At 44.8% G+C, this 10,652-nt stretch overlaps 1 protein-coding gene across 18 annotated transcripts in view; it reads left to right on the top strand.

Moving 5' to 3' along the window:
- The window catches only part of LOC143213706 (uncharacterized), a 235,578-nt gene that overhangs the window by 118,397 nt on the left and 106,529 nt on the right, over positions 1 to 10,652 (top strand). For all 18 annotated transcript variants that reach the window (XR_013010014.1, XR_013010010.1, XR_013010011.1 and 15 more), the window contains one exon: positions 308 to 349. Coding sequence is in view for 9 of the 18 variants with exons in the window: in XM_076433799.1 (XP_076289914.1) it covers positions 308 to 349 (42 nt within the window). In the remaining 9 variants the exon portion in view is untranslated. The remainder of the gene's footprint in view (positions 1 to 307; positions 350 to 10,652) is intronic.

Here is a 10,652-nt window from a genome sequence, read left to right on the forward strand (position 1 = left end):
GTGTGTTGTGTGAAACTATGCTAACTAGGAAAAAGTGGAAAACGCCGTGGCGCGTTTTCTCATTCCCAGGGGGCCGGTGTTCTCGGGGCTCAGGAAAAAGAAATCGAGCAGAACCGGACCGATTACAAGCAGCTGGAAGACAATATTTAATTGCGCCGTAGGACAATGTATCATATTTCTTACACGGCGCATTTTGTCGGGTATTATCAGATTAGATGTTCCCAGTGCGCATTTAAATAATCCCGTTGCGTGGCAGACATCGTTTCTTACGCAATCCGTCTAACTTTTCGATATTGTCTTGTTTCAGGAACGAATCCGCTGGGACACGCATCGAGAAGCTCGAGAAATTGTGAGTGTTCGCTCTATTTATATAATTCACTGGAATTTTTAATTGTTGAATTAAAAACGGCTCTTAACACTCAAAGGTGAAATGTCCGCGAATTTGCTCGCGCATTTGTTTGCCCAAATTGTATGCAACATTTCAAGCGTTAATGAACACGAACGTTTTATGACAGAGTTTTAAAATAAAACGCGACAGAGAAATGAACGTGTAACAACTTCTGCATTGAATTTTTATTTGCGAAGCACGGGAACGAACATGTGACTTCCTACAGTGATTTTTAATAATACAGACAATTTTCGAGTGTTTAAAAATATCTCGTACAGTTTCAGTTCTGACTGCCTACAAAATCTAATTACGTAGAAGTTCTTTAATTGGCGGTTTCAATTCAGTCGTGAAATATTAACCCGGGGTTCTATATAAAAGTAGACCCGCTATTTCGCTCTGCTGATTTAAAAGCCACTATATGGACAGCGAATATAATGCGAATCTCGTGTGGGCATTATTCGCAAAACCGGTGGGTGGCGTGCTCTCGAGAAAGTTGCGTCAGACGTATTCAGTTGGATAATATATCAATCAAATTAATTAGCGAATTACTTAATGCGTTCGCATAATAGGTCGTTTTGCAAGGTGCCAGGTGAGGGAACAATTTAGCCGCGCGTGTTTAAGTTAAATAAAGAAAATCGATTGACAATATTAAAGCAGAGTATTACAACGGTGATGCTTCTCTTTAATTTGACAGGCTTTATTTTTTCTTTTTTTTGATATTTTACTGTTTTAATCCACGAGCAACGATGGAATGAAAGTTTGATAGTCGGCTGTATCACCGGGTGCTTTTTATTTATCAATATAATCGAATATGTCTGATAACATAAACTATCTGGCGCAGCGCGTACTGGCATTTCGCTCGAATGATAAATCCAAACAAAAGGTTCATCGATCATGAAGTCGGCTCCCGCTAAATTACACAGAGTTTACTGATGCGTCGATTTGTTGTGACAACGTAACAAAATATATTATTGGAGGCACGCGTCGCGTATGTTACACATTTTATTGCTGTAAACAATAGAATTATTTGCTGGCCGTGTAAAGGCCGTGCGATCTGCGATCAACATGCACGCTTCGAATTTCGTCCGTGCATATTTTAACAAAATCGTCTAATCTATTCCAGATAAATTCAGTTATCGCGAAATAATTAATAATTTCGAGCAAAAATGAATCTCAGTTCTATGACGACTACAGTGTACAGTGTTTTCGCGTTGCCGAAGACGATTACAGTTATCCGCGATGATTTTCGCACAGGAACAGTGTTATCTGCCGCTAACAATCGAATGCTGTCCGCAGACATAGCGGATTTTTGCCAGTTTGCGCAGCGGATAGAAATTTATTTAGAAAATCATTGACTCCTGCAACTCCTATGCAATCGTGCGAAAAATTCTCTACATTATGCCTGACTGATACGCAGAATTCTTTTTATACACCTCTGCTAACAAGATCTGAGTCATTTTCGTTCAGATAGTTCGCGGAATTAATTATGTGTTAGCGGCGAGTAAGAAACTGTGTTTATCTGAGAAGATAGCAAGGCCGTTCGAATCTGTTATGTCTTCCGATAAATAAATAAACACGTAAATATTTAAATATGCAAAATCACCTGGTTATTGTAGAAGGTAGACTTATTCTTCTATCCAAGGATTTCAACAAGGATTTACTCAATATTTATTCGAAAAAGCTCAAATTACATGAAGAGGAGTGGAGATGTATTGAATTTTCGTTGTACATTGTAGCTTTGTATTTTATAGCAGATTGATTTCATTGGTTCGTAATGAACGGCATAGCATTCGTTCATTGCATCCTATTATACACGTGCAGGGAATACTGACTTCTGCATTGAACTGCCACAATACCTCGAACAGGAGAAATATTTGCGTTATTGGTGGCATTAATTAACCGTGTATCATAAATTATAGGTAGAATCTTGTGCGCCTTGAAAAAGGGGAATATCTGCAGCGTTATCGTCGATGTTAATAAATGGAAAATTGTTCGCTGTCTACTGTAGAGACAATAAGTTATTTAACTTTTTTAAACTCGAGAAATCGGAGATCTATACCATTCGCCCGGTCAAAATTCAGATCTGGCGGTCTCCTAGGACGAACTACAGTGAACCCACTGTTCTAAGATTCGAAAAGAGCATCGCACGGTGCTTTTCCCGCCTCGGCGAGGGTTCGAGCGCCGGCAGCCGGCGACGGCCCCACAAAGAGTAAGTACGCGGAGGCCTTCGGCTGCCGGCTCGGTGGTATGTGAAAGGAGAGTTCAGAGATATTTCCTTGGCTAATGCACGACGAGGACGTGGCCGCGAGGCCGAAAGAGTAAAAGAGAAAGGCACACTGAGAAGAGGAGAGAAAAGGGGGAGAGAGAAAGAGCGAAGCAGTCGCGCGACCGAACGGAACGGACGAAGAAAAAGAAAACACGGGGGAACGAGCCGAGGATAGAGACAGAGATACGGATTCTCCCGTCGCGAAACAGGGAACAAAACGACACGAGAGAGGAGAAAAGGAGCAGCTAGAAAAGAGGAAGAGAGAGAAGAGGGGTGGGTTCTAGGAGAGGGCAGCGAGGGAAGGGAAAACGGGGAGGGTAAATTTATCTGTTGGCGCCGCGCTGCCGAGCGGTGCCCACACTCTCATCCACGGTTTTACTGTTTCGAGTCGCGCCGTTACGCGAAACTTTTAGTCCCATCGGTCCGTTAGATTTTTCGCGTGAACGGAGAACGGTCGCGGTACCTTCGGCTTCGGTTTCGCGGATCGCTGGATCCGGCTTTCCTTAAACTCACTGCCCCTAGGCCGATGACACGCTATTTTATCGCCGGGATTTTTCGAACGCACGTTCAATTAGTTTCTTCGAGAACCTCGCTCTCTTACTACGGTGCCAAATAACCAATCAATCATTTTTCGCTTCCATTTAGGAAATCAAAGTTGACGGAACAATGTTCACCACCATCAAAATATTTCTGGTCGCGAATGATAATAATAATTAGGAAAGCGGTCCGACATCATATATTTCTTGTTTCGACATATTTCAAAATTTCAAGGAAGAGGATATTAACATTAAATGAATTTCATATAGTGTTGAAATAACAAGCGCCATCTATCGGTTTATTTTTTCACAATATCGTAAAAATTACATTGAATTCATTTATTGGGTTTTCAAGAAAGTCATTTCGGTATTTTAAATTGAAATAAAAAACCCACTTTTGATTATCCAAGCAATAAACTTTTGCTAATGATGATGTCCTGAAATCGCACTTGGATCAGTTTTTGACCGATAAAGATCAGAAGTTTTATAGTTATATGTATTTAGAAAGATGGCAAAAGATCATCGAACTAAAAAAATTGGGTTTTATTGCGCCTTAAAATACCCAAATTACTTTCTCTTCCCAACCCAATAATTTAAAATTATGTGATGTGAAATAACTGATAAACTTATTTTTATCAATTATTCAGCGAGACTCATGTATATTTGCATTGTTTAAAGAATTATAGGAGAGCAAGAATAAAAGCAATCTTAAAACGATTGTCACAAGTCTATGCTAGAATACCTCATTATTTTTTGCATGGTTCATTACTCCGTGATGATTTGCATTGTTTAAAGAATTGTAGAAGAAGAGCAAGAATAAAAGAATTCTGATAAAGATTGTCACAAGTCTATGCTAGAATGCTGCATTATTTTTTGCACGGTTCATTACTCCGTGATTATTTGCTACGCATAAATTTCGATTCGCCTGGAAAGTTTTGAAAAGGCTAGTGATTAAAGAGACAATTATGTTCTCATTTTCGTGTCGAGTGTCGCTTAATTAGAAAAATTCCATTTGCAACAGGAATCATTAAAAATATTATACGGCAACCGCGGCAATGTTTACGTTATTGTTTGCATTTTGTAAGCTCGATGAATATTTCACCCCCGAACACTTTCGCCCTTCATTAAAACAGCCGCGGGGCGAAATGTAAATTGTTGAATATTTATCGATTCCCGACCAAAGTAAAATAAATATGTGAGTACTTATTAAAGTGCAGACTGCCCCGCAAATTCGAATTTTCCGTAAAATAATCCAGAGATACATGTGGCAAACAGAGAAGATAGAATTTCGCTAAAAACGTGATTACAGTTGATCGAAGCTTTCGTTTTATTGGGTTTCGTGTAGCCAACATTCGGTCTAATATTTACTTTTGCCGGCGATGTCATAAATTTTGTGTTTGGGAAATTGACTAAATTCAATCTAAATTGCAGCACAAGATACTTTACTAGAAATATATCTCGATTCCTAACGCTAATTAAAAACTTCATATCTCGAAAATTCTCTGCAAAATTGCCTACAATCTAGTTAAAAAATAAATCACTACATATGCAAAATCACATTTTTCACTCATCACAATATTATGTAGAGAGGTTTGGAAATTATACTAAATTATTTATTGCCTGTTTCCCGTTTGAAAATTAATCAAGTACGAAATTGAAAGCGAAGAGGAAGAAGAAGACTCGTCCCACCGAAAATCCTCGAAATCTCGGTAATGAACCGCACCTTTCGGAACCAATTAACCGAAAGATCGGTCACGCGGCGTGCTGGAACCGCGAAACAAGTTTACGCAAACGTTTCGACAATAATCCGACGAACAATTAATCAGAATTCGACGGGGTCGCTTTGTCGGTCACGACCGACTCGCAGCTCTCGTGTGAAAAGTTTCGGCGTGACCGGCGCGCAATAAACTCGCAACCTAACCATGTGAATTACAACAGGATGCAATGGCATTAAGTTATTACATTTAGGAGTGCAAATGGGTGGGCACGCTATAACCGTTTCCGGTTGTATCGCGTACTCTCGTGCATCGCGATTTCTCTGCCATTCGAATTTTCTCACTGCCTGTAAAACCCCCGTGGCCACTGCGCCGGCATTGTTTCCCTTCATCGATGGCCCCATAACGAATTCACCCAGTGCCTTACATTCTAACCATGCAAATAAATGTTCCCCAAATTTTCAAATAAAATACACAAATTTTCACTAAAGATGAACATAAAAGTTCAACCATTGAAACGTTCATCAACCCTGTAGCGATACTATGGGGGGTTTCTTCCCAGAGAAATTTGTTGTGAAAAATTGTCAACATAAGGAATCTCTTCAGCTGCGACCAAACAAGAGAAACGCTAATAAATCTAGCGAGGAGGGGTGAACGTCGACCTGTGGTTTAAACAAAGCGTGCAATTGTTGGCCGACGGATGTCGACGACCGAGTTTGCCGGGAAAATCCGTGGAAAGGTTGCACGAGGGAGGATCTTCGACAATGGTTCCGTTGGATCGTCTCCGCGGGGACGCCTACTGTTTTCGAATCTCGGTGTTTTCCCGCTCGACTGGCTTGCGGCAGAATGCGTGCAGAATGTGTGCATGCGTGCGTAAATACGCGTGATGCACTCGAGAGAGGCTCGAGCACTCACAGAATCGTAGGAACGCGCGATTGCAATGTTTCAGCGAAGAGCGAGAGGCACATGGTCTCTCGCTAAGCGGTTGGCGAACGAGACACACCGGAGAAAGATCGAGAGGGAGAGAGAGGAGAGGAAGATAGAAGAGCGAAGGACAGGGCCTCCATTGAAACGGAGCGCAATTGCTTGGCCGAACCAGAGAAACGAGATGCCACGCGCCAGACGAGGAAAATACAGAGGGGGGCGACGCAGAAAGAAAAGCTTTTTTTCATGTGTACCCTTAGGGCCCCGGGTACGCCTATATCCTGAACGGAGGAACATTACTCGGGCAACCGTACGCCCTTGACCCCCTCCACTTATCGTCGTCCCCCTGCTTTCTGCCAGGAATTTCTTTCAACCCTTATCTTTTGGTTTATTTTGCGACTGGACACGCAACTTGCGCTTTCTTGATGATTTTTTTAGCGAGGAACCATTTTGAGCTTGCTGTTGCCGTTGGTGGATGTTTGTTGTGGAATGAACACTCCACGACGCAACTGTTCAGAGTACTAAAATCCTTTTGCGACTGGATACGCAGCTTGCGCTATTCTTGATAATTTTTTTAGCGAGAAATCATTTTGAGCTTGCTGTTGCGGTTGGTGGATGTTTGTTGTGGAATCAACACTCCACGACACAACTGTTCAGAGTACTAAAATCCTTTGGCGACTGGATACGCAGCTTGCGCTACTCTTGATGAATTTTTGATCGAGGAACCATTTTGAGCTTGCTGTTGTGGTTGGTGGATGTTTGTCGTGGCCTCGACAATCTACGACGCAACTATTGAGAGTACTTAAATGTTCGTCTAACAATCAATAATCTGAAATCCTTCAATCTCTAATCGTCCGGCAACTCCGAGCTACCCTCTTCCAAGTCTCGAGCAGTGCAACAGGACTGCGTGGAGCAGCTTGATTCCCCGTTCGCCGAAAAACTAGGTCCTCGATAGCGAAACTTTCCAGACGAATAGCGTGTCCCCGCGATCCGTCGGATTTCCACAGGTGGTCAGAGAAGCAGCAGCCACCGGCGACTTTGACGTCGCGGCGTCGCCGTTGCCGACGTCCCTGGGAGAGAAACTGCACGCTCTCTCCCCTTCCTCTTGAGCGCCTGGGTGTCGTTGCCGCGTTCTTCCCTCTCGCACTTTGTACTCGTTAAGGTCGCCGGTGCAATGGTCAGGGGCAAAGACATAAGTAAGCGGCTACGTGATGCCCGGCCACTGGCTGTATGTGCACGCGCGCGAGCTCGCGCGCACGAAACCGAGTTTACAGTTAGCCGCTTTAAAAACACGGCGTGCGAGAAGGTAGCTCGGACGAAGCCGGAGTGGAAGACAGCACCACGCGAAACAAGAGAAAGAAACGCTGTTCGTACGCTCTTTGCAATCGGCGAAGAAGAGACGGGGACGCTGAAGGAGAGAAGAGACGGAAGACGGTGGAGGCAGTCGGCGAGAAAAGAAAAGAAGGGAAAAAACAACGAGCAGGAAAAACGCGCAATCATCGGCGTCGAGGAGGAGAAGGAGGAGGAGAAGGAGAAGGAGGAAGAAGAAGAAGAAGCCTGGTGGCGGGGGAGGAAAACGTCGTCGCACGATGAAGAGGGGAAGAGAAGGGACGGCGGACTTTATAACGAGACAAGGTTGGGAGGTCATCGGTTGTTTGGAGCGACGAGGACAGCCTGTGCTGGCATCAGGCCATGAGAAAGAAGGCTCCGAGGCGTGTTCTCCGGTGCTGCTCGTGGGAGCAAGAAAGACAAGCTCTTCTCGTGCGTCGGAGACGAGTTTCAGAGCTCGTTGTTGGATGCTAGCTGGCTAGGGACGAACAGAGACAAGCGCATAGATATGAAACGCTGGCGGGATGAAAAAGGAACAGAGAACACGACGCGAAGAAGAGAAGAGAAAGAGAGAGATGAGGGGAGATTGAGAGGAGAGGAACCGGTGAGAAGAAGCAAAAGAACCAAACGCTCCGGCGCGCCGCAGCCTGGCTGGATATCGCTGGCTCGGCGGCGGCGGCTGCTTCTCCTTCGATTCGCTCTCTCTCTTTCCGATGCTAGACGCCTGTGTTCGAGCCTCTTCGTCCCCGCCGGCCAAGAAAGCAAGCAAGCAAGCCGATGTCGGCAAGAGGAGGACGGGAAAAAGGCCATCGAGAGACGGCGAACAGCGTTCCGACGCGCAACACGCTGGTACGCGCGCGAACCCGGTCTCCCCGCGCGAAGGACGACCGCAACGCCGCATACTGGGAAGATTCCGAAATTCCCCGACGATATGACCGCTGGAAATAGTGTCTCTCTTCGGGAACCAACCGCCCGAGACTCTACCCCCGGCTTTGCTATTTTGCGCGGGATGCGCAGGAAAATCCGCTGGCTGCCATTCTGCTGTGGAGGCCGAGCTCTTTCCCGAAAGCTTCGAAACCTCTACGAGAAACGCAATTTATATTAGGTTCCTGCATATAAAGAATGCAGATGGCTATCATAGGCTACAGGTTTATAGACGCGTTCCCTCTGCAGCAAACAAGATATACAAGTCCGAACAGAATTTTTCCAAGGACGAAAGGTAATTGTTTATTCCGATCGTCGGTATTTCGTCGCAGGAGAAAGTCATACGTTTAGCATCCTCAGAGCAAACTGCGACGAACGTCCGATCCAGCCTCTCTCCAGCAAGATTTCAAGATCGAATTTTGCGAGGACTTTGAAATCGAGTTCCAGAAAGTTTTCGAATTTCTCGGACTTCTCGATCGAAGTCCTCGTGCCTTCGGCTCGCTGTTCTTGTTTCCCCGTGGCCGGGGAACGGCGATCGAGAGGAAGGACCGGTTCCAAAGGATGCTCCTACCTTTCGTCCTTCGGGCTGCCGTGTACTCCACTCTCCTCCTTCCTTCATCTTCGCCTGCAGCTTTCCCTCCTTGTTCGCCGATTATCGTTCCCTCTCTCGTGTTTCCTGTTCTTCTCTGCCTCTCCCCTCTCTCTTTTCCTCTTCGCCACCTCCCTCGACTTCGACTTGAACTTCGAAGTCGCCTATGCAAGCGCGAAGATCGCGACTGGTCCTCTCTCTCCTCTCTCCCCTCGATCCTCCTCTCGATAATCTATTTTTCATAAAAGACCAGCGCCATCTTCGTCGGGGCTCCAGTGCCATGAGAAACTCGCCGAGCCGCATGGTGCCCGCCAATCAATGGGGTCTCAGGGCAAAAATCCTGTTTCGGGTTTTTGTAATTCTGTGTAAAATCAGTTCGCGCGGTAAAATTATCGAGTATAATTTAATTCTACGACGTGGCAGCACACACAAACGCGTTGAAATAAAAGATCTACTTAGGTCTGCAAGGGGTTGAGAAGTGAGCGTCCCCAAACAGGTCCGCGATTTGCCTGACATTTGTCGGCAGAGAACGCAATGAGCCGGTTCGCGTGGCCCTCGAAGGGGATCCTTTTCACGGACGATCGATTCCTCGAGGTATTCCTCGAGGTGGCAGCCTGTTCCCTTGTCCGTGCAAGGTCGGGACCTTGCGAGTCGCAGCGGAGAGCCTCCTATCACAGTCATTACGCGCCGCTATCGGCCAACAGCGACGATCCACTCGTTCTGAATCGATGCCCGGTCCTCTCCACCTCTCTTCTCCTCTCTATCTCTCTTTCTCTCTACTTTAACAAGTAAAAAGACAGCCGCGCGTCCGGTCGTTCTCTTCGCGATCCGCCCGCGGCTCTTTCCACGGCCGGCTGCTGTCCGCCGCGCCGCGCCGCGCCGTTCTGCTGTTCGCGGTAGCCACTTTGAATCCGCGCAAATGAGCAGGATTGATGGCGGAAAGCACGCTACTGCTAAACGAGCGGTTTGCTTAACTGCACACCGGCCCGCGAAAGAAACGCGGCGGGAATCGCTCGAGGAATTTAACCCTATTCACGGTTCAGCGTGTGCGCGAGAGCTGGACGAGAGGAACCTTTCAAAGGAGGAATGCACCTTGCCAGCAGGATAGAGCCGTAAACTCCGTGAATCGGCGAGTTATCGAAAGGGATGCGATGCACTCGATGAATAGGGTGACTTATAGATTCCCTCGTCCCACTACGCGTTTATGCGGGACATCTGTTGCATGAATTAACGCGAGACCTCGTTCTTCAAGGCTGCTCTTACGTTGCGGACTTGCTTTGCTTATCGTTTCATCCTGTCGCCGCCGTTTTTCGAAAATTCACTCTTCGATTGTTTCTACCGGAATAACTTCTTTATAATTGTACCAAGCGACCTGATTTTTTATAATCGATTAGAAGCATCGATTTACGAAATGATATGCAAAAAAGAATTTCCAAAAATGATAATTTACAAGGTTACATGCAAAAATGAAAAAGGAATTTTTCGAAACTTTTTTATTAAAAAAATGGCCCTTAAAGAAAATTTGAAATATATGTTTTGTAGATCTATAGTAGTTTCACACACGCTGAAAGTTTCATCGAAATCGATTAACATACACAGATCGTAGTTTTACACGTAGTTTTACACGTTTTTTGATTAGTTTCTATTAAAATCTACAGAATCGATGAAATTTTCAGCATGCGTATAACTAACACAGATCTACAAAACATATATTTAAAATTTTCATTAAGGGCTCATGTAAAAAAGTTTCAAAAAATGCCTTTTTTATTTTTGCATGTAACCTTGTCAATTATAATTATTTGGACAATCTTTTTTGCATATCGGTTCGTAAACCAATGCTTCTAATTGATTATAAAATATCAGGTATAGTTGGTACAATTATAAAAAAGTTATTCTATTTTAAAGGGCGTACGAATACTTTTTACACTCACTGTACATAAATTGAAGATTGGAGCTTGAAGATCAGCTTTGAAAAATGGGA

The sequence above is a fragment of the Lasioglossum baleicum genome, chromosome 11, assembly GCF_051020765.1.
Source record: "Lasioglossum baleicum chromosome 11, iyLasBale1, whole genome shotgun sequence".
Taxonomy (NCBI): Eukaryota; Metazoa; Arthropoda; class Insecta; order Hymenoptera; family Halictidae; genus Lasioglossum; species Lasioglossum baleicum.